General features: G+C 43.0%; 1 protein-coding gene across 3 annotated transcripts in view; it reads left to right on the plus strand.

Annotated features, from left to right (window-relative positions):
- The first annotated feature begins 1,449 nt into the window (after positions 1-1,449).
- LOC110977957 (F-box-like/WD repeat-containing protein TBL1XR1) overlaps positions 1,450-24,754 on the plus strand; it is a 35,164-nt gene continuing 11,859 nt past the window's right edge. The window contains exons 1-9 of one of the 3 annotated variants that reach the window (XM_022232505.2): positions 1,450-1,849; positions 3,041-3,155; positions 5,713-5,858; positions 8,541-8,721; positions 11,855-11,987; positions 14,412-14,550; positions 14,943-15,165; positions 18,237-18,358; positions 20,386-20,460. In XM_022232505.2, the coding sequence (XP_022088197.1) occupies positions 3,098-3,155; positions 5,713-5,858; positions 8,541-8,721; positions 11,855-11,987; positions 14,412-14,550; positions 14,943-15,165; positions 18,237-18,358; positions 20,386-20,460 (1,077 nt within the window). In that variant the 5' untranslated portion in view covers positions 1,450-1,849; positions 3,041-3,097. Of the gene's footprint in view, positions 1,850-1,873; positions 2,092-2,112; positions 2,241-3,040; positions 3,156-5,712; positions 5,859-8,540; positions 8,722-11,854; positions 11,988-14,411; positions 14,551-14,942; positions 15,166-18,236; positions 18,359-20,385; positions 20,461-24,754 lie in introns of those variants that run through there. The other 2 variants (XM_087145851.1, XM_022232506.2) reach the window with 2 other exon arrangements.

Here is a 24,754-nt window from a genome sequence, read left to right on the forward strand (position 1 = left end):
GAATCTATCGCGGGCCGAAAGCCTTGGCTCTGTGGACGTAATTATGATGAGTAATAAGCATAAAGTGGACACAGGATTTCCCACGAGGGTCGACGTAAGCTTGCAATAATGATTAGACCTCAGACCAGCTGTACCGCCTCTCACGGGAAGATGGAGATTGACACTCATAATATATGGTCTTTCCGCAGGGCAAATCTGCCAATTTAGAAACAGCCGTCAACCAACTCTAAATCCAGAACCAAACTTTTGGGAGCAACGTTTTGAGGATGGGGCCAAAATTTGACATTTTCTTCTTATAATATTATAAAGGCCTGGGGGTGACGCTTCATATGGGGCGTTTTACATTCACCGGGACGGAAGGAAATGAAACAGTACCAAAAAAGGTCATCCATCAGGGCACAAAATCACAAAATATTGCCCTTTGGGTCACAGCCCCTTTCTCCTCGACGGTGTTGTCACGTAGCCTCATCGCTGCCATATCGAGAGTGAAAAACTAAAACGACATACATTAAAACAAAATACCCAAAGTTTTTCTCCCAGACTCCTGGCTCTGAGACCATGCAGTACTACTTGAAATAAAAAGATAAAACGTTTACCCCTGCCAACACCTCGAATGTCCCCATATAGGGATACTGTTACCAGCAGTAAACAAAACGTGCTCCTCAACTTGTTTCGTTGAGTATTAAGTTTTGGTCTAGAAGTAGCCAGTTGGGGCGACGTATCTTTAATCATAAACGATTTCACCGGAAGTGCAACGCATCTTCTCACGCAACAGTCAAAATGTTTCATGGTGAGTCTTACTTTTCTGTGCAGCCAACTGTTCGTTCGTTTTTTTTTTTTTGGTAATCTTTCTGTTGACGTCTTGTGTCTTTCCAGCCTCGCGTGGAACCGGACAGCGGATTTGAGCCGACCTAAGTCATGGCTGACCTTCACGGTTTGGTTTAGATTATTGCATTTGCTTGATCTCTTGGGTCAGGCTTTCTTCAACTCTTATCGATTCAAGGCACGCTGCATTCTACGAAACATGCAAAGGCAAATAAAACCAAGTGAGACCCGGCGGGTACACCGAATATTTGTCTTGTATTGGTTTACAGGAAATGGAAAGGGCGTCTAGTGGGTAAGGAGTCTCAGACGGGAAAAGTGGCTCCAAAATTTCCATCTCAACCTGTAAATTCAAGATGATGACAAACCCGCTAAAGTTTAACCCACGCCCATGCCCGACCAATCCCTTCTCCAAATTATTGTAGGCCTGCACCTATACATTCTTGTTCTCAGCTCAGATGCTATTAGGCATGTGCGATGTTTTTCAAGGACTTGGCCGACTGCACTTTATTAAAGTGCGCCCTCTATACAATTGATTGCCAGCTTCTTGTCACGTGACTGAATCCCTTCACGGACTGCACATATCACTCCGCATATTTCAGTAAAATATAGTCAGCTTTTTGGATATATCCTATCCATAGATTAAAATATCAAGGCTTTCAAAGAGTTATTTCGAAGTTAACTCTTCGTATCAATAGGAAGTAAGCGAAGAAATTTATATTTTACATAAATTTATAATGTAGGTCGTTGATAATTCTGAACGCAAAGGCGTACTTCGTCCGTGGCGCCATCTTGCTTCTGCTTTTCGAAATTCTGGTGAATTAATGCGTCTAAAAATCGCTTGAAAATTCATCTAAAACGTGAAAAGTACGACCGGTATACCACGTTAATCGATGGAGTATATGTCAAAGATGGCACTGTTATAAAAACTGCTTTAATCAGATGCTTCCTGGGACGGTTCATCAAGTTATAATCCAACGTTAGCTTCAGCTAATCGAAAATAAACGAGGTGTTTGGACTATAGAAGGTAAGAACGTTCATGCGATACTGAATGAAACCTGCATCGTTATACAAAATAACAATGCACAGCAACAGCAAATTTGACTAAGCTGTTTCTTCCGTTATCTAGATCAGATTCTAAGATAGAGGGTGTACTAATTAAACATTCAGAAATATCTTTAACATCAAAGAGGTGTTTAAATGCATAACAAAGGCATTTGTAAGTAATAATGTGGACGAATGTTGTCGTACGACGCCTACGGACCATTGGTAAGGATAGTCGCCCCCTGACAAAGGCGAAGGCGTATTGCGAAGAGATTACTCTTACCAAGTCGCCCCATATTAAATCGGCCAGAAGCCAACATCGCCTGTTAGTGTTACTTATTGGCCTATCCCGTTTTCATTGTTTGCAGTAGAAGGTAATTCATGTGTGTAGGAGAAAATTAATTTTTTTTATCATGTTTATACTTTTTGATGAAAGAGTTCCATACTATACTGGCCCCTTGCCCATGGACAACAATAATTTTCCCACAAAATGTTATAACAGCCATTAGAAAGCCATAACATGTCCTAAAAAAAGTGAAATTTAGCTAAGAACATTCAGAATCATTTACTTGTAACTTTGCATGTAGGCCTAGGGTAAGTGTGGGAATTTTTGACCTGGGGGAGAATTCAACCAACTGCATTCAAAAACTACACAGCTGGTCGAATTTGTTGCTTTTCTTATAGGGTTGAATACTCCTACCTTTACCCTACTTAGAACACACAAACATATAGGTTTGTGCAAGGAGCATCAAGTGTTGTCGACAGGCCTGTATCCTGAAACTTTCCTTTTTGGATTATTAATCCTGGCCTAGGCCTATTTCGTTTTCAGTCTGATAAACATTAAGATAGAGTTCAAATATGCAAAGCTCTGCTGTCAAACTTCAAAACATGTCAAGCTCATTACTTTGGCCGAAATGCCGTCTGTCCATTTCAGCATATTTTGAGAACCTTTGAAAATCTGTGTTTGTTTTAATAATGTTATTACTTTAAATGGGACTTGATGGCTCTTTAGAAAATTAAGCACAAGTAAAGTCCTTCTTGGGTTCACCCATACTGGTTGATTGTGGAAGAATAGTTATTTGGTTTTGTGCCAGTGTGTGGTTGAATGCCATGCCATGGTCCACACCTCCCTTTGTGGATGAGCTGATTTCCCGTCGTTTTAATTTGTTGATAGGCACAGGTGCCCTTGTTAATGAGTTGATCTCCGTCGCTTGATGTTTCCCTGGCCACCATGAGCATCAGTAGCGATGAAGTCAACTTCCTAGTCTACAGGTATCTCCAAGAATCAGGTGAATATGTTGATTTTTCTCTCCAGAAAAGTTCATTCACTCTTATTCAAGGCTGCTGATCGTCAGGTGTTTAAAACATTTGAGTCGTGACCAGTTTTTGTTCCTAACAGAAAAGCCTGAACAGGGGCATTAACCTGACATTCTCTGAGTGATTCAAAAACACCAAAAGCCGGAATTTAAAATCATCTCAAACAGAAAATGGGCATTTTGAGATGGTAAATGGCATTGTAATTTATGTAAAATTCAGTGACCTATTTCGTTTAGCAAAGTCAGTTTTCAAAACCGAACTTGTAATTTCCCCAACAACTTTGCCTATCATTGACGGTCTTTTCAAAGCATGCAGAAATATTAAGTCACTGAATCCAACTCTAAATTTGATTAATTGTAACCCACCTCAATCCTCCAAAACCCTCCCGGTGGTTTTGGAGGATTACTGAGGATTCAGGATGAATGATAATTTGAACAAGGAGGATTTTAGAGGATTCAAGATGAATGATGATTTGAACATTGGAGGATTTTGGAGGATTCAGGATGAATGCTGCTTTACAAGCTGGAGGATATTGGAGGACTGAGGGTGAATGAATTACTAAAAATCAGTCACATAGTGGTGCATATGGTCACACATTATACTGTTTACAATATACACGTACCCAAGGAGGGTGTGTTCCATTGTTCACTGCTGCTGGTCACAAATTACACAATCCTCAACTGCAGTCTGTTAAAACAAAGGCACATGTCTGCTGTGTTAATGACAAAAGTAAAGCCGTAAGCCAACTCTCTAAAAAAAAGGTCAGCCCAGCAACCAACCTGATGTGCCCACTCCTCCCTCCCCCCCCAAAAAAAGTAGGGCCATGTAGGATTTTGGAGGATTCGGGTACCTTTCAATTTGTGCATAATCCCCAAAAATGGAGGATTTTGGAAGATCATGGATGTGCCCTAGTAAAGAGGCCCTAGTGGGTTAGGGTTAAACAAGTGAAAAGAACATTTTAGAGACTGTACACAGAGGTTTTCCAGGGCCTCTCTCAGGGAAATCAAAGAGACTAAGGATTCTAATTGTAATCCTGTGCATAAAAACTTTTGTCTTGGGGAGAGCATGTGAGTTGCATTTGGTTACCATTTCAGTCTTGGCCTTAACTCCTTCGTGTGCCAGGGTTGTGATTTCTCAAGATTTTTTATAGATTTTAGGATTTTTTGTAGCCTTACAATTTTGGATATTGTGAGATCGAATCATTCAGGGTTTGTTGCTTTTTTAAAAATGCCAGATTTGTGAGGGAACATATCCCTTGTCAGCTGTCAAAAGCCTTGAAATCAAAACAATTATTTTCTTACATTAACAATCAAAACAATTATTTTCTTACTGTCCATTTTACGGCCCCAATACTTGATGTTGTGTGGATTTCTTTTCCCTGGTTCTCATCCTGATGAAAACGTGATGCCCTTTGCTTCATTTTCTATGCCAAGTGAAAAGATTTTTTTTTTTTTCAAATGTAAAGTTAACCAAAAAATAGCAAGAGTCACCAAGCATGAATTCCATTAGATGTCCTTAGAGACGTGCGGAAAAGACGTTGAGTGCTCAAATCACCTGCAGCTAGTCTGCCAAATGTTTGTCGCAGTCTGAATTATGGAATACTGAACCCCATCCAGGTCATTGCAAAAAAGGGTTTCATAATTTGTAGATGGAGAGGGGCTGTAATTACTATGCAGACGATGGTCGGTCTATTAAGTTTATGCAACATGCTATTATAAAAATAGAAATCAACATATCTTTATTTGAGCTTGGAAGAAAAGGATTAAATTGTTTTCCAGTGAATTCCCAATCCCTCATGCTGCAATGATTTGTGAATGAGTTTTACCGTTATGCTCAAAGGTTATCTTTATACATGTATCATGTATAAAGATTGTTACTGATTTTATGTACAGTTAACATTGTAATAAATTTTCTTGTGTAATTGTAACTTCGGCCGCATCCAAATTACTTGGTCATGGCTTGAAATTACACACGACTGTATGGGAACTGGCTTTGGCCACTACCATAGACTAGTGCGTAATTTCAGGCCACAGCCAAGTTATTCGGACACGACTTTCTATAACTGACCTAGGTCGTGACCTAAATTCTCTCAAGCGTTTCCTCTCTCTGTGCTGTCTTTGTGCGTTTGCAAACAACACCGTACAGTCGAACACCAATAATGACGGCACTGTTTACACAACAGCCTGCTTATGATGATTTTCAGATCCCCAAATCTTGGTCGTTTTCCAGTACTGGTAATGCTAGGTCCCTGTTATGGCACGGGAATTTGTAAAGTCACAACAAGCTTATTATAAATGTGTGCAACTGTACATTTTTTCATCACATCTTCACACCAGCACAAGTATTCTCTCATGAAACCAAAAGATTAAAAGCTGTTGACATTTTTCATTGCGTTATTATTATGGTAATGTGTAGTATTGTATTCAAAAGTCCTTACCTAAATTCTTCACCAAAATTGGAATGTTTACTGGTGTTTGTTTGTTTGTTTGTTTTTTTTTCTGTCTACCTCCTTGGGTCCGCAATGGGTAGGATTTTCTCATTCAGCGTTCACCTTTGGCATAGAGAGCCACATCAGCCAGTCCAACATCAACGGAGCCCTGGTGCCTCCTGCTGCACTCATCTCCATTATACAGAAGGGTCTCCAGTACGTGGAGGCAGAGATCAGCATCAACGAGGTATGTGACCTGTAATCACTCGGGCTTAACCTTAACTTTCTGTAGATCGTCTACCAGTCTGTGGCAGGTGCGGCTAATGTGTTTTCCCTGCTTTGTAAATTTTAAAACGTAAAACACTGCTTTCCTGGTGTGTATTATGTGGACTGTTTCCATCGTACAGTGTCGTAACCATCCTTGATCTTTCGGAATCCAGTGACTGGTAATTGTGTAATTTTCAGACACTCAGCATAGCAGGGCCTGACTGCTATTCACGTGATGTAGGCTTCACTGCTAGTGAATTACTGTGGGGGGGGGGAGGAGAGTGTGGGTTGCAGAGGACTTCAGGAAGGTACCTTGCACAAGGGTATATCAGGTGTGCAACTTTGCCTCGGATCAGAGGTACCTTGCACAAGGGTATATCAGGTGTGCAACTTTGCCTCGGATCAGAGGTACCTTGCACAAGGGTATATCAGGTGTGCAACTTTGCCTCGGATCAGCTGGTTTCCTCCTTCTTCACTTTACACTCATGCCATTGAATAGTACTGTACATAGTCTTGTAAAGATTAAAATTTCCTCGTTTTTTTGTCAAAGTCAGTTACGTGCCTGATAATATGCAGTACAGCCAGTACTTTCCACTACCCTAGACACCTTGATACACCTTGAACCCTAACTTCCTAATAAACCTTCCTGAATTATCCAGAAACCTGTCACCCAGTGGCACATCCTTTGCACTTTGACCTTGGCATCAAGTCCCATGTAGATTTGAGAGTAACAGAGGCTGGGCCCCTTGTTTCCTCAGTTGATGAAAATTTGCATTTTGATTTTGAAGGTTCTGGGAGGGTAAGCTTTCAAGTCTGGATAATTCTTCACCCCTTTGAGCGATCTAATATACCGGTACATTTTGATTAATTTGAGGATAGAGGGGCAACCCCAAAGGTTATGCAAAATAACTATTTTCTAACAGCCCCACCCATTGCACAGTCGCCCTGGGGTGGTGGATGCATCCGGTCCTGTGGGATATTCTTTTACTGGGGCCATGTCCGAATTACTTGGCTGGGGCCTAGAATTACGCACGATTCTATGGTAGTGGCCGCAGCTGGTTCCCATAGAGTTGTGTGTAATTTCATGCCACAGCAAGGTCATGCGGACACAGCCTGTCCAGGCCAGAAAAGATGAGAGGCTGATCAGAAAATTCATGCATCAGTTTAATGGAGATTGCTTGGTAAAGTGCCTCCAAGAGTCACTACAAGAGCAAGTGAAACATGGACTTTTTCCAAGTGTTTTTTGATTGATGCTTGTCCAATTTGCGCTGTATTAGTCGTCCGATTTCCTTGGCTCAGCAGTTATTGATCACGTGTGAGAAAAAATACAGGTACCCGAAAAATCAGAACGTGATTTGAATTATAACCTTGCCGTCTGGAATTGAATTGTAGACATATGTTTACAGGCATGTGATGTAACAGGAAGTTTGCCAAGATCTACGCACACACGTACATTGTACCCACCCCGCAAATTCTTTTTTTGTCTCTATTTTATGTTAAAGAGGAAACTGACTCAATGTGGACTCATTCATTTGAATGGTCGGGTCACCCATGTGAGTCAAAGTTCCGGGGAGCTTGAATCACACATTTGCAGAAAACGAGGGTCGAGCGTTGGCAACATTGCAGAAATGTCTCAGCTTCGACTTTTTCCCCCAAAGAACGTAAAACCCCATAGGTAATGCTCATCTGTCAGCGAATGTGGAAGACATCCCTAACAGGTTTTTTTCCTTACTCATATCTATGTATGGAACTGTCTAGATCTTCACTACAGAACAAGAAGCTTAAACAAATTTTATTCTAAAATGTGAGAGCTCGTGGCCTTTAGTTTGTTTGTTTTTTTTGCCTGATGAGAATTTATTTTGTGATGAGAAAAGCCTCCAAACAAAATAAAAATTACTTGGTAACCTTTCAACGTTACCAAGTCGGTAAGGTTGACAGGATCAAGGTAAATGGCAAAAGGCAAGAGGGCCTCTAGTCCCAGACAAGTACAACTCTATATGCATAAATTGGCCAGTCACAGCTCAACACCTGGGGTACCGGATACCTGACCTCTGCCCTTTCATGTGGATGGAAGGCTCGGCTGATAACTGCCCTCCTCCTGGAACCTTGATCCTAAAAGCACTGCCAATAGAGAATCCTGCTCACACCAAGGAACATGTCAGATCCTAAATCTTTGCAATTTTTGTTTTTCTTATTCCTGAGAAAGCTGTTATATAACACAATGAATGGAGAAGCTCCAAAGACAGCATTCTGAGGCAGTCTGACTTTATTTATTTCATTCCAGGGCATGACATACACTTAAAGTCAACAGAGATGCTAACGGAGCAAAAGCTTAAATTTTTTGTCTGTTGGTTTTTTAAAGCACAAACATACTTCTTGTTCAGTGATTCAATTTCATCTAGCTATGTTTCCACTCTGTCATCAAAAGACACGCTTTGGCAAAGACCTGTTCTAACTTGCTCCTTTAGATCTAAATTCATGCACTGGTCATCTCTGGATGGTCTGATATTTGAAGATGACGTCCAGTTTATCCTGGGTGTAGGAATCAAAGGGTTGATTCAGTTCACAGAGTCTCCACTGGTCAGCTTTTGCTGTCTTACCTGGTAGCATAGCATCCATTGACAAGAATCGTTAAAAAGCCAGTGTCACTTTTACCCTCCAGGATGGCTCGGTGTTGGACAATGGCTTTGACTCATTATCGCTGATAGATGCTGTCATGCCTGATGTCATCTCGTCCCGGAAGAGCGAGCTGACGAGGCAAGCAGCGGCCAACACCAACAACAGCAGCAAGGTGGATGGGGCCAACACAAACGGGGACGACGTAGCACTCAACTCAATACAAGGTAGGCAGCCAGGCTCTGGTTAGGGGCATATGTGGGGTGGAGAGGACAAGTTGTCTCCTGGAAACATGTTGCCTCTTTCAGGATTTGCGAGCGCTTTCATCAAAAATCACTTTTTTTGCAGGGGGTGAACATCCTGTCATGGATGAAAAAATTTGGACTCTTTATAAAAATAAATAACCCCTTTACCCCTTCCCGGGACCCAAAACTGGATTCACCATCGGTTCTTGTCGCGGACAAGTTTGTTTTCATCAACGCTTGTTTGCCTGCATCATTGTGTACTCCAAGAAGTCCGAATAGTACGTCAGGATTTGATATTGACCACTGCCAGTGCACTATTGCCACATGTGCTGTTCTTTTGTGCTTGTGGTACTGAAATTTATCTTGTCCCTTTCGCTCTACGTTTTTGTAGAAGATTCTGTACAAAAAAAGTTGGATCGGACTGAATCAGCAGTTTTCAGTGAGTGCCTGACTAAATCCCACAACCTAGGCCGTGGAAAGTACATGGCCGATGTCACCGGCTTTTGGCTCATACTGGTTTGGACCAGTTACCGAACGAATAATTATTTCTAAGAACTGGTTCTCAGTTGGCCAGGTGAATCAGTTGACTGAGTAGTATTGTAATGCTTAAAATGTTAAGCTGTAAATCTGAAACTCAGTGTTGACACATTTTTTGGCCATACTCAGCTGAATACATACATGTACATTTACTTGTGAAGAAGTGGTAACAATAACAGTGTGAAACACAGGTGTCACCTTTGTTCGAGCCTGGACGGCTAACTCGTCACACATGGCACGTCATGCGCGATCCACAGGTGTGCCATGACCCACTTTACCTTACAGCTTACAATTGGCATGGGTCACGTGGCACCGTACCTTGACCTGATAGCCAAACCATTCAATCCAGCCGTGGATCCCTGGAAGACAAAACACCTGGGAACAGTGACTCACCGCACACAGTCATACACACCTTACAGAGTTCTGTGTTCATCCCTAGCCTAATGCAAACAGCAGTTGAATGACAAAGTAGATTACAGCATACAGGCTCAAATGCTTTGAGAATAATTTTGAATACTTGACGTATGCGTAAAACTAACCTGCTGTCTTTTTTGAGTTTGTATTTTGTGTATGAGACCCTGAAGTTACAAGGAACATGTAAAATTACATCTCCATTCTTGCCATGGTATTTATTGAATTCTGAATTCGAATGAGGAAACTTCATTACAGGCCATGAATTCTCATTGGTGGTTATTAAAATTCATTGGACTTCGGGCTTTGACTCCCAAGGTGGATAGAATTCATGGAAAAAGTGCTTATTTGGCTTTTTTTTTGCTTGAAGTAAACTGTTATGTTAAACCACCCACAAACTGCAATCGTTGGTGGAAAGGGGTTGTTATTAAATATATAAAGTCTTTGTCGAAACAGGAAAAAATCAATCAAAAGATAAACTGTACTTAAGGGCCATAATCTTACGTTGGATTTATGTCAATCAGAGCAAACGGACCAAACCACATTCTGACATGCCGTTTGTCACCATGTCAAAGACTGCAGCTACTTTCATGAAATTCAGTGCCACAAACGCACATGTAAACTCTAACCTTGATTGCACTTTGAAGGGGACACGGTGAGCGCTGTGCATGTAGTTTAAAATGATAAAGGAAACCCTGTCAAAATCGACATTTTCAATCAACCACGACACAGTGTGAACAGAGTCACTAAAGCTGCCCCGCCCACAGACTGGCGACATTCAATGGAGAAATGTACGCGGTCTCACACACCTTTCCTTGACTTTGACTTGAAGTGATTACAGCAGGCATTTGCAATGAGATCAGAAGGATCAGGCTATTTATATATTGCATGTAAAACAAGCTGTCGCATGAAAGACCACGTTACTGCCCCTTTTGTGCCCATGAACGTGCAGCACTGATACTGATTAACCCTAACCCCCCTCCAGGGTGTACATGTATGCAAAATCATAATGAAATCAGAGGATTTCAGAGGATCACAACTCGTGCAGGAAATTGACAATTTTTTCTGAACACTCCAGAGAAGGTTTCACGTGTTCACATTTAGATATTTAACCCCCCTAACCTTCCGTTCTTCTTGCGTACGTGGAAGATTTTGTAGAATTGAGGCTGTTTGGCAGACGTTTGGGGCCGATTTTGAAGTATCCTCTGTGTGAAGGTCTCGGAACAAACTTTGTGTTGTTTATGCTCGGCTGTTGGAAACTCTCTCTGCCCATTCTGCCTGAAAAAACATCCATACTACTCCTTGATATCATTCACACTGCCTCAACATACTGAAAAGAGTTGCCAGAGACTTCTGATTGGGGTAATAGGTCACCCCTCCCAGGAACATTTGCCAAAAATAACAGGATGTTGGAGTATCAAGGTTGCATCCAAGTTTTACATGAAGGCAGTTGGATTTTGAAGGAGTCGCGTTGCATTCTGGCAAACATGTCCAGGGAGTTGATCTATCACCGAGTAATGTGTGTGCCCTAACTGTAAACCTTTGCACTCCGATATTGCCCAGTTAAAAATGAAACTGGAACATTATCCCTAACGTGTCCAGTTGAAAGGGGAAAAGGGTCTTTTCAATCATTGTAAATTGCCCCCTTCCCCCTTGGCATTTTGTCTCTATGAGGAAATAAGGCCCAGGTACTGTGCTGCTTTTAACAATTACAGAATCATTTTGTTTTTCCATATGTTGTTTAAAAGTTATTGCTGGTTTCTCATAAGTGTCTCTGATATTTGGCGCCAAATCCTGGATGGCAGCAGCAATACTAGCTTGGTTCAGAGGTTACTCTCCAAATTTCAAACCAGTGATTAGGTTTCTCCAAATTCTTCTAATTGTCCAAATTGAAATGTTTCAAGGCCATTTCTTGCAGGCAGAAATACAATAAAGTGCTAATTTGGAGCCTTCAAAGTACTTTGGAGGTAGAGTTAAATGCTTGGAGGGAGGAGAATGCATTTATTTTCCATAAAGTTCTGATGAGTGGCCTATAGGCACGTCGTGGAGTCCATTCGGTGAGGCAGTGATGCTCTATGGTTAGTCTCACCCGCAGTCGCAACTGCCTTCCACTGATGCTTGAAAATCATTGTGAGTGTTGGTCTGGTTTCCTTCTTCTGCCCTGTAGCCAATCACACAGAAACGATGGAACTGGACGGGGGCGTAGAGATCCCAGCCAGTAAAGCCACCGTACTCAGGGGTCACGAGTCCGAGGTCTTCATCTGTGCCTGGAATCCCTGTAACGACCTTTTAGCATCAGGGTGAGTAATCAAAACCTTGGGACCATTCGGCGCACTGAAACACTGCTATGGGCGTTGCCAGGATGTTATGGGGAGTATGTGAAGCCATTACTGACAACTAACTGAAACCATCAATCGTGGAAAGGGGTCATTTCTGTTTTTTTAAAGCAGGTGGGTGATTTGTATCCTCTTTTCTGACATTTTTTGGTTTCCTTTGTTTTCCCTCGTTCTTATTTTCTGTTTTGGGGGGGGGAGGACCGCAGATGCCTCTGTTCATGTCATTTTTTTCCCCCGATCCCTCGTGGAAGAATTTGTATCTCAGCTTTGCCCATAGCCGTCTACACTTGATGTTCTAGGAATTAAGTCTTACCCTCCGTCCCCCTTTGACCTTTTCAGATATACATGTAGGTATGATAAAATCACAGGACAACGTTTTGAAAGAGTACCATGGAAATACCACAACCGAGTACAAGGAATCAGTAATGTTACTACATCATCAATTTCTCACCAGGTTGAGGTTTTTTTTTTCCATTTTGTGAGTTTTTTTTTTTTCCATTTTGTGCCCGTTTTCAGTGGTTTATCGTTTAATGTGCCTCTTGTTCTTGACATCGACAGAGCTGATATTATTGATTACAGCACCTGATGTGAGTCACCATTGATTCTAGTCACCCATGCAAATTTGTGTGCGAGGCATTATTGACTAATCGTTATAATCTGATGCCCAAATCAGACCGAACATAAATGAGAGAGGGTGACACACTCCAAAGGTGCACATGTTTCGTATTTCAACATGATGTGTGTGACTGATGTTTTAAGCCCAAAAGCACTAATCTACGCCCTCTCTTAATTGATTAATCAGTTGATTGACTAATCAGGTGCTATAGGCTTTTTCATTATGACTGTCACTTTCAAGTACAGCCCTGCTTTGTCCTGTCACAGCTAAGTGACATATTACTCCCAAGGCACCTGACTGGCCTTGTCAACAACTATGTGACTGCTTTAAACATGTGGAGCATGCCATGGTTTCCTTGAAGTTATCAGCACGACCCGCTGATGTCAAAGTGGATCGAATTTCAAGTTTTCCAAGTTTACAAGCTGCAGTCGTCTGGCAAAGCCATTATGGATCCCTCTGGGAACACGCCTGACCATGGATTTGCGCTTTCACTTCACTGACATTTGAACAGAACTGTAGATGAACATGCCTCCAGACCTCATCAGGTTCCCAGGCTCAAGGAAGGGTGATCTCAGCCATCTGTTCCAGACATGCATTTTGATGGCGATCGGGCTCATACTTACAGTCGGGCCAAAAGTTGTTCCAGTTTGTGAAAGAAGTGGTCCCGATATACTGATGTTCATGCATGCTATCTGTTATTGTGATTGGGACATGCATATATGAACGTGGAATATGGGCTCAAAGGAAATACTTGAGCTGTTTGTCTTCTAGAGTAATGAGAAAACAAATATGGGGAACAGTTCCATCCATCGATTACACAAGCCAAAGTCTTCAATTAGTTATTGGGCGCATATCCAATAGATATTGCTTGTTTCCGTAAGGCTGGACCAGCTAGCGGCTGAGTGAAACTGTCAGACTTGGTAAACAAACTTTGTACATGTGGCCAAGTGCAAGGGGTCGGGCCCCAGGGGTATACACGTACTTGTTTTCTGGATGGCAGCTTCATCTACAGGAAGGATTCCGGGAACGGTCAGATACTGTTGAAATAAGAAATGAGTGTCCTACGCTCTCATGTTATCTTGGATTTTCGACACATGTTATGCAGGGGCTTTGCCATTTGAGAATGTCGAAAATTGTAGGATTGATGATGAACTTACGTAATGGCTAAGTTGAAATGCTCGCTGTGAAAATATTTTTAAGCCCGGCCTTTTGAAGAAGTATTTTTTTCCAAAAAAAAATTAAAAATTAAACCTCACTGGATGAATTGAGGTTGCAGAGTAGAGAACAGTAGACAACAGTCTTTTGTACTTCGCGCAGTGAGTTTTTGCACATGTTTTCTTGATTGCACAATCATGTTGGTGTTTGTGGTATTGCGGTCACAGCAAAGGCCAAAACGTGATGCAGAGCTGATCCCAATGAGTTAAATGGCATGTGTCACACACACAGTGCAAGTGCTTCGCAGCTGAAGATCAAACTGCATTAGAGTTAGTTCCTTGGAGGGGAAACTGGCCAGGAGTTTTTTTTTTATTTTGGCCGCCGATTCACAGAGAAACTTTTGTATAAAAGGGGAAAATGCACAACTTGGCCGGGCAGGGGAAAAAAAGATTACAGCGGTTAGCATCAATAACCCTAACACTCCCAAATCCTCCAATTTTAATACAATTTTACATACACCCCTAGGGGGTTAGGGTTAAATTATCCTCTTGAAAAGTGTCGTCATCAGTTACGAATCTTAATGAAGTTGCTTTTTACCCCGTTTCTCCCCCTTGTAGTTCTGGAGACTCTACAGCGAGGATATGGAACCTTAGCGAAAACAATAATAGTCCACATCAATTAGTACTACGACATTGTATTCGGGAAGGTGGCCAAGACGTGCCTAGTAACAAAGATGTCACCTCATTAGATTGGAATGTAAGTCGCTCAGGTTCCTCAACCCCCTCGTGCTAATTTTACCAAGGGTTTGATTCCATGTCACTTTCAGGATAAATGCATTTTTCATACCCTTCTGTACTGTCAAAATTTTAGTGGAAGTCAGAGTTGGGTCCATTAAGCCGCCGTTGCTAAACAGGGGACTTGTTCTTTAAATTTGGACAGTTCTGACAGTGTTTATTTGTCCGTGCAACTCAGCCAAAATGATCCTGTTGTAATATTTATGCTTAGTTGCGAGTTAGCTTTGAACCAGTAAGCAGGTAGTATACATCGTGAGCATACTTGATATCTCGGCTCGTACCCTTCTCATTTTCAGTGAGTTTCTTTTATACTGAAGAGACCTACAACATTGTGTTTGTTTTACCTCTGCGCAGTGTGATGGTACCTTGCTAGCGACGGGCTCCTACGACGGCTACGCCAGAATATGGTCAACAGACGGCCGGTTAGTCAGCACGTTAGGCCAGCACAAGGGGCCCATCTTTGCACTGAAATGGAACAAGAAGGGCAACTACATCCTGAGCGCCGGCGTGGACAAGACGACGATCATCTGGGACGCTCAGTCAGGAGAGTGTAAACAGCAGTTCCCCTTCCACTCAGGTTGGTGGCGCTCAGAGACTCGGATTAAAGACTGGCTCCCGACTCCAACATTTCCCCAAATGCTACAAGATCCAAAACACCGTGCAGTTTAGCAAAAGGACATTCATTCCACCTCAAAGAGCACTTTGGCTTTGGTTTGTCAAATCTACCCTAGTGGTGTGACAAGGGAGGTGTAGGGTTTGGACAGATTTAGCCCAGTAGGTCTTTCTCAAATGACATTACCATCTACACACTGCCTAGCCTTTATTCAAGGCCTTCGCTGTGTGTGTGTAACAGCAAAGTGACTGGAGAGGAGACCACATACACATGTATTTTCCATGGGTAGCAAAAATCCCAACCAATCATAAGCGAGGGGCTCAGCATACATTTACCTATTATGCAAATTGAAAGTATGTGAAAGATGGCGAGTGTGTCAAGTGTGTCGGCGGCCGTGAGTGCAGGTCACTTGTCTGAGCAGTATTTGGACAATTCTTCAGAATAAGCTACTGGATAATTTCACCTTGCCAAGTTTAAACCGTTGCATCGTTAGGCTATGGAAGAATCTGTATGCAGGCGCGACGTTTTCGTCCTTACCCACGGGATGTGGTAAGAGCTCCATATTTCAAGCACTGCCGTTTTGCTTTGACCATTCAACCTTGATGAACTGCTACTTGCTAGTGTTACTCCAACGTCAGCACCGTCCCCCACCCACAAGCATCATAGTTGTCTTCTCACTGCTTATTGCCCTCATGAAAAACCAGATGGAACATTGCGTAAGCTTTGGAGTTGATGCCGTTATTTCGGAGACTCATATACTTCAACTATTTACAATGCATATCAGAAAGCTTATGACTCATTCACCACAAAACCCTCAAAATCAAGTTGGAAAAGGCCTCGTGGCTGCACCACTCTCTTGGTCTCCTGTCCAGTCACTTTGCAGTTACACACACAAAGCCATGAAGGCCTTGACGAAAGGCTACAGACTGCCATGTCGGTAGAGTGGTAGAGTTTGTGTTTTGGATTATGTTGGATTATAGGAAGGGGCATGTGAAATCAAAAGGAATAGGTTAAATCATGTCAAAATATCAAATTTGTAGTTTGGAGACTGTCTCATCCTGTGAGAGCCTTTCATAATCTTGCCCCAGCAGATGGTAAAATATACGCCACGTGAAAATGGTTCTGAGACTGTCGCTGACAAGTTTCAGAGAGAATGGTCTTTGCCAGCAAAGATCGGTACAGAATTGTATACACCCGGCTGCTAAATGGTTCAAGGTTGTAGTTTACTTGCTCATGCACACATGCAGGTGTTGTTTTAGGAGATCAGATGTGTCATGTGCAAGTAATGCGCCATGGTGTGTCAAGACGTGAATCTGGGAGTGTATTCTAACTTCCTGTTCCAATTAAACCAGCCTCGCTATAAGAAAAAAAATCTTGGCTTGCACTGAGTCTTGGTGCGTTTCGCTGTTGAGTGAGTGCATTTTTTTTCTCTCTCTGTTGGTGGATTGTGTTTCGTAGCCTATCGAATCTTTCATTTTGACTTCCCTTCCCGGTTTATTCCCAAGTTCATTTCCTCCGTCCCACCAACGGAGATATTTTTAGAGCTTCGAGGAGACAATTTGGGGGGTTTGGAGTGACGCCTGTCTTGAGGCTGCTGTCTGGTTTTACCTTGAGCCCCACTTCACTAATGGATAAGAAATGAAAGCTGCTCAGTCATTCCTGAGGCTGTAATTTAATATTGCTACCTTTCACCGAAAAAAACCAACATTGCAACAAGAACAATTGTAATGCATATATTTTGCTTTGTAAAGAGCTGAGACATGTAACAGTGTCATGCTTTTTGCACTTACAGTTTTCTTAGGAGTTGAGTTGAGTCCTTTCTCCTGTAAGAAGCACGTGTATCAGCAAAATGTTGACTTGTCAGATCTGTTGGGAATTTCAAATGCCAACTTAATTATTGTTAAACTCAAGAATAACAAGGATTTCAGATTTCATACAATTTTGGAGGTAGAAACTGACAAGGGATGAGACAGGTTGGTTGGCTCTTACAATCTCTGTATCTTTTCGCAAAAGTCATTGGACAACTTCCTTTCCAATTTTGGTCCATGCTACTGTCTTTTGGTGACTGTAAGTAGACTTGACAGTGACAAAAAGAGCAACTGTGTCCCTTAAAGAATGGGCTGATTTGCAGTGCGTGTGCACCTCGCCCACCAGACACTGACGAGCTTCCCTTTACGTCTTTCCCTGTAACTCTACCGCCGAGGTGCGACACGCCTGAGCAAACAGTCCACTTGTTTGACAGGGGAGGGGGGTGTTTTGTGTCGTAATTGAATCCACCTGCCGTGGAAGATCTCCCAGCAGATCTCAAATTTAGATTAGGATTTGGGAGTTTGGTGTAACATTATGGGCGGTGTACTCTGGTCTTCCTCTGACGTGATGACAGCGGACTTTATTCTTGGGCACTGTCTGGTTCTCTGGCATTTGGCACCGTACTAATTCGATTCTCCAAATGGAGCTGGTCGGGTTGCAAGTCCAAGTAAAAGTCTAGAATCCTGTTCCTTCTTTGTCTCAAGACTGCAGTGGCCCTTCTTGAGCAGACTGTTGACTTACATGCGAATTTGAAGGGTTGTGGAAGAAGTCTAAGACTTCGGGTTAAAAAAAAGAGAAAGACCTCATCTCGAATACTGCATGGCCTAGCTCTTGCACCGGCGTGCATTGCAATGCAGTACCTCAATCTGTAGTGTCTCTCAGTATTTTCAAGACACCAAAGAAACTGCAACAGTCCCAGCTTCCAAAAAGCTCCAAGTGGAATGGAATAGTAACCCCAACCTTCCCCAACCACACAGAATTAACCAGTAGTAAAGTGTTTCATTCTGTGGGGATAGGTCTGGTAGGCCCATAACAGCTGGCTTTTGCACTGGGTTTGGCATACCTCAGAAAAACAAAGTCCAACAGCCCTCTGTGCACAAAGTCCTATATGGGTGTTTAACTTTGTGTGAATGGGGAAGGTTAATGAAATGAGTTTGTCTATCAATTTGTCATTCGGTACTCCTCCTCGCTCTATTATATTATTATTCTTTCTTATTTTTCATCAGCTCCAGCGTTGGACGTGGACTGGTGCTCCAACGTATGCTTCGCGTCATGCTCAACAGACCAGTGTATCCACGTCTGTAAGTTGGGCAACGACAGACCCATCAAGACATTCCAAGGCCACACGGTGAGTTGCTTGTCTGCGTGCCAGTCATAAAGCTGTTAGGGTCAAGAGTCCTCAGTTTTGTAGTTGAGACCACTTAAGACCACCACAAGACCTCCAGTCGGAATTCAAGTCTTAAGCTATTCAAAAGAATTAAAGAAAAGTATCTCGTCTTGCGGTGGTGGAAACTTCAACACTAAAATCTTGCCAAGTGTGGGGAACAATATTGACTCAGCGAAAACAGGTTACCGGCCGAAAAGTCATGGTAAGTATATTGTGTATAACTGGTGCTCCTTTGAGCCTTGCTAAGGGCATAGATTTCTGCAGCAGGTGTGATGATTCAAATGTACATCGATCAAGTGGAAAGAAAATTGGAAGGGAAAAAAAATCTGAATTACTACCATAAGTGTAACAGTTGCTCCCCTTTTTTTTCAGGAAAATTCAACCATTTACAGTAACCCAGATATTTCCCCTTGAAACTCTGAGTAATGGTAATCCTGCTTAAGCCAATTTCTTGTGTATTTTGAGGGAGTCTAAAAATAGCGAGCAGGCAGGCTATCCGGAGATAAATTTCGGTCCGCCCATTCGCATGTGCTGCCTTGATGATACTGTTTTCTCGTAATGAAAGGCATCCGTGGTTCAGATGGAATGGAAGAAGGCCACATTCTGAAAACCGTACATGATGTAATTTTTTTTTCTCCATGGTATGGGGTAGGTAGACAGTTGTTCACAAGAGGGCGCTCTGTGTTGACACACCAGGGATGTGCATGCTTAAGGCTCTAGTTGCAAAATGACGTTGATAGCAAACTCCCCACGGTCAATGTGACTAGACAAATGTGTTAGTCATGGGGGGGGGTTTAGTGCGGTGCATCTTGCATGGAAAACAAAGAAGGGGGAATTGAGCACCTCTTTTGAAAGGGGCCAGCTGTCAGATACGTCTTTGTGCTGAAATCTGCGTATTTTGCCGTGGGGCTTTACTCTAATCAGCAACAGCTTGCACTGCATGACCCAAACCACCGCCAGGAATATGGACTGACGGGTGAAGTAAAAAGAAGGGTGCCACAGTCCACTCGGGGGAAAATCCTTTGTGGTTTCAGCAGTTGTTCTGGGAATGCAGGGTCATCAAAGATCGCAAAAAATGTTCTAAATCACTCCAGGACACAACCGAGGTACGTTAGCCTTGAGCAAGGAAATCGAAATTGTCACGGCAAACACATGATCCGAATTGTTGCGGATGGCACTGTTAAGCACTGGCCACCTTTTGATGTCCTTGTGTTCGGCCTCCTGCATGTGGTAGTGCCTGGGGCCGGGAGAGTTCGGCTGTGTCCCATTAAAGCCGCACCTGCCTCGAATCCTCCCAAATGAAAAGTTCATAAGGAACAGGTTAATGATCTTGCTAGAGATTTGAACTCTCTGCCCTTTGTTTCTGTCCTTTTATTGGCCCGTCCACCGGTGATATTAAGAAACATCTGTTTCTGATTAATATTTCTGACCCCCTGATTGACTGCCTTCCCCCTGTTGCTGCTGGGTTAAATTTAATAACGCTGTGTGGTTCCCCGGTGACTCAATCAGCAGATATTTTTTTGTCGTTTCTTGATAAATGCCGATGCTGATCCATACTGATCTGTTGTCAGTAAATTATTGATATAAATGAAGATAGTCATTAAAACAAACCTGTTCTGAGTCTTTATCCTGCACATCTGTTCCTGGTCAATATCTGCCCTCCTCATGCCAAAGTTGATGCCGGGTAAGCATGGTGGTAATGTCATGTCCTTCCACCACTGTGAGCTGCGCCAGGGTCCATAGTAACGGCTTTATTGCAGTTCTCCCTAACCACCCCCATGTAGGATCGGTTTGGCCGGATGCATCCTCAGTCATTTAAAATCCTCGGGTTACTTCTTCATAGGAATATTTTTCTGAATAATTTGATGTTCAGTGGGATAGTATGTTCCGTGACCATCTGATAGATTTCTTCACTTCATATTTCCTTGGATTAATTTGTACAAAAGTTGTTCTAAAGAGAAGTGATTTCTTTTTCCTTGTGCTTTCAGAATGAGGTGAATGCCATCAAGTGGGACCCAACGGGAACAATGCTGGCGTCTTGTTCCGACGACATGACGCTAAAGGTAAGCTGACCAGAAACCCTTTACTGCAGTGGATATGCGCAAACATGGTCGGTGATTGCCAAAGTGGAGTTGCATGCATAGGCTATCTAATGTGTATAACCTTGCTGATTGGATTTGGTGCATTCAAAGGCAATTTACTAAGTGTTTTGGGGTTTTTTGTTTTTGGTGAGCATTATTTCAAGTTGTCTTCAAAACTTTACCATAGTAGTCAAAGAAAAGGTTTTGTTTGGATTATGGAATAGCTGTCTCAATTTTTGAGTTTTGTTGCTTGAATCTGGCTCTGTTCTACCCGTCTGCTGTTTTTCAAGTAAAAAAAACGGAAGTGGTACCCGTCTCTGTTTGAGAGGATGAAAGAGTACTGGCTTTGAAGCCTTAGAGTTGAAGAATTCACAGTAGGGATGATGTGCAAAGATGACCGAATCGGGAATCACATGAGGTTGCAGATAAGGCAGGAGATCGGGCTCTTTAAGTCTCACTGCGAGAACTTCCTCTCGTCTTGTGGGTGATGCCATCCGGCCGTGCCCGTCTGTAATCTCTCGGTGGATCTTGTAATCCAATTAGCCCTACCCTCTGCTACAGAGATTACCCATGTTGAATCCAGCCCCGCTTGTTGAAGGAAACAGGATGTGCTATTTATGAGGCCAAACTTCGAGCCGTGTTGGTAATTCGTGATCAGGCTTTCACAGATGCACACTGCATGCAGAGTGATTTTTTTCGTTTATCGGCTTTGATAGATAAAAATGTAGTAAACGGACAGTGTACTCTCATTTCGTCAAAACAAGGACTTGAAGGACTAGCAAGATTCTGGTACGAGACTATTCAAAATGACCCAATTGCCCCAACCTGATGCAAAATACAAAGAAATGTATTTTGCACTCACAGAGTAGAACATCTGCTTCAGTTTAAGTAATAAGTGCCGACAGATTTACATCTTGAACTCACAACCTGTAAAATCAAGATGTGCCACTCTTGACACTTTCAGCTTCCCCTTTAAATTTCTACCCTTTACGACTGTGTCTCACAAGGCTGATTCAAAGTGCGTGCTCTCCTTCGTCAATTTCCTACTTGAATTTCATTGCTGTGATGACCACTCCGTTGCCAGTGACCAACACTTGGACCCTCCACCCCCCCCTCCCCACCCCCAGAAGCTGACCTTATAAGGAGAGATGGGCTGTGTTCCTGAAGTATCACCGATCACAGTGCTTGTGTGAAATACATGCACCGTTGACAGTTGCGCCAGTACCCCTTCCGGGACAAGTGCGTCAGATTCGAGTGTTGAATTCCTGTGTCAATCTGGTCTGCAGTGAGCAGCTTTTGCTGCAGTCGGAAAGCAGTATCATCCTTGAAAGAGTACCATCTTGAAACAGTACTGTCCTGTAATATGGGCAAATGTCAAACGTGACAATCAGTTTTTTTTTTCGACCAAGTTGGCCTGCATTCTCTGAACACGTCCGTGAGCAAGTGATCGGATGCTTTACACGTTTACTTTTGACATGTCAACTTTGAAATTGCTGTTACTTGTCACATTGTTCTTAAGTTACTTCTAGATTTTCCACTCCGCTAATCACCAAAGACATGGAAGGTGTTGTCTGTCTTGGTTCAAGACATTGGACGTCAAAAGTACCCGTGTTTAACAAAAACTGCTTGTGTTTGAAAGCTTACCACACAGCCTCCCCCCAAAAGTCATGTTCATTACACTTGATGTGGGACAAATTTTGTCTTGTTCACCATACATCAGTGTAAGGGCAAAACCCGTTATAAATTAATTTTGTCTTGAAAGTTGAATTTTTTATGAAGATTGAATGGGCCTAAATCTCCGTTGCTCACAGTAGGGTACATGTAGACATCTGTGATTCGCATCAAGCATTCGAGCAGGCAATATGAATGGACTATTGCCTGCTCTTTGTCAGCATATCTACCCTCGAGGATACAGAGATCTCTTGCCACATTTCTCACCACAATCCCTAGTTACCCAGCAGAGCCCAGGATGGTCAACCAGGGTTGAGCCTTAAACCCTCTATGCCCCTGTGTTACTGTGTCCCTTCCAGTCCCAGTGGTCAGCCCTCTAGCGGTACCTGAAGCTCTCGGTCTCCAAACCCTCCTGAGGGGTTAGGATCCGGAGCTCGTTAGGCCTTCCTGTGTCAGGGCGTTCCGAGGCCGTGCCTGAGTGGATGTGACAGGGCAATCTGTCAGCGACGGCCACACTGGGTCGGTCAGGGCCCTCTTTCTGGTAATGCTCTGTGAAGGGAGAAAACCTGTTGTTTTATGTCACGCTGCCTGGTTTTTCGCATTGAGTGGCTGTGGACCCAAGCAAATGACCTGTATTACCGTCCCTTGCAGACCGTCTCCAAACACACAGAGATAGAATACTGTTTTCATTGAGGTCTTTTGTGGGGACTTTCTTTGTTTGAAATAGTTAACCTAGTTGGGAACTGGGCAGAAACTAGTTCAGTATCAAAATCCCTCCGAGACAGATCGGACGTTTAACAATTTGTCAACATTGTTTGGAGATTTCAGTGAATTGGTGTACCTGCTGTACATATGTATTTCTCTGTCTGTCAGAAACTTTGATCATCATGAACATGTCTGCTGAAGACATGCACCTGGCTTTGGAGTCTTGTGTAAAAATGTCACCTTTGATGTAATTTGGTGTAAAGGTTGCCCCTTTCCTGTCTGGCACATTCTTGACTGTTTCCGACTAGCCACCTGTACCCTAACCTTCAGTATGAGCACGCTCCTTGGACCGCGACCAAAGACGAAACATCAGGAGTTTGTCGGTCTCCCAGATCCCAAGAACCCGAGCACAGAATCTGTCTCTGCCTCAACCCCTTCCCCCCTCCCCCCCGCTCTCCCATTTCTTGTCTTGCATTGTTTATTGTTACCCTGCCATTGAGTGAATCACTGAAGCAGTACCCTACACTGCCATCTTTGAGGACTGGCTTGAGAAGAGTATACCTTCTGTCGATGCTTAGGTTGGTCATAACATAGACAGAAACTCAGTATTCGTAGTTTGGAATCAGTTCGTGATTATCATGTGTAATTTATGTGTACCATCCTTGTTTGCTGGAGCTGATTCTGAAAAGTTTCAAATGGAGTTGATGAGAGATGAGAAGATTATATGGTACAGGACAAAGTGTTCATGTTATGTCGGTGGCTGAGGATCTAAACTGGACAGGGAAGGGGGAAGGGTTCAGCCAATTACTGGCTGTCTTTCAGGATCGCAGTCACGCCAGAAGTCCGTCTAGATGTAGATCCTAGGCAGCCCCTGCTGCATCCACCGCGTCTTCAGTTCCTCCACGTCTGCCCTAATATTTCTTCCCAAAGAGATCCACTGTCCCCGATGGACAATTTCCTTTCCAAAACATTCCCCAAAAGATTGGTCTGACCGGCTCTGGGCCAGAGAGGATGGGTCTCGTCCTGTACTCAGTAAATCCCTTGATAAAATTTGCAAATTATTTAAACGTCCTTGACTCCTAGTCAAAGGAAATGTTAGTAATCTGGCCTGAAATCACAGAGATTTGTCTAGGAATTCTGTGGCGTAACAATTAAGGAGTGCTCTGATAGTTTAAGCTTTTGATTAAGAAGCACAAACGAGGAGTTTCCTCGGCTAGAGTTTGGGAAATATGCAACAGAATTGGCTGGGGCTATCTGGTACTCCATTGCCTTGAGTTTGAGTAACGAGCATGCACCTTGTTAAGGCAAGAATGGCACATAGTCCCTGTGTTCTTAAATATTCAGGTTTCACATTGGTGTGATCTATTTGCCATTAGGATTTGACCTTGTGACTGTCCAATCCCTAGCTCAGAATCGGCAATCGGTGTATGTACCTGTGCATGTACCGTATATAAAGGTCAGTGCTTGCACTGAATATGGAAACACCCTGCTGCCATTCATTGCGGATTAGGTTTGCACGAAAACTTCTGAGTGGGCCCTCGGACGACAAGTCAGCGATTATGGTGATATGCTACAAGCAGGAGTAGGCCTGAAGGTCTGTAGAATCCCCAACATGCTGTTTACCCCTGTCTGTTAGGTTTACTTGTCTAGGATGCAAGTGGTTGTCGGGTGATATCTATAAATACACTGCAGTTGCTCATATTTAGCAGTGGACAGGAAGGTCTCCGACGTGCCCCCCTGTTTCTCTCTCTCCCCACGGACTCTACCCAATGTAAGTCAATTACAAACTTCCTGTGACTTCTGAATTATGAGGATTGTAACGGCTGAAAATGCTGAATGGATGTAAGTGGCACTGCTCGGCTGTTAAACCAAGGACAGATTCCCACGCGCCATCGTGCAA

This window comes from Acanthaster planci, linkage group LG14 (genome assembly GCF_054643075.1).
Source record: "Acanthaster planci isolate LZ-2023a linkage group LG14, COTS_SCS, whole genome shotgun sequence".
NCBI classification, from domain to species: domain Eukaryota; kingdom Metazoa; phylum Echinodermata; class Asteroidea; order Valvatida; family Acanthasteridae; genus Acanthaster; species Acanthaster planci.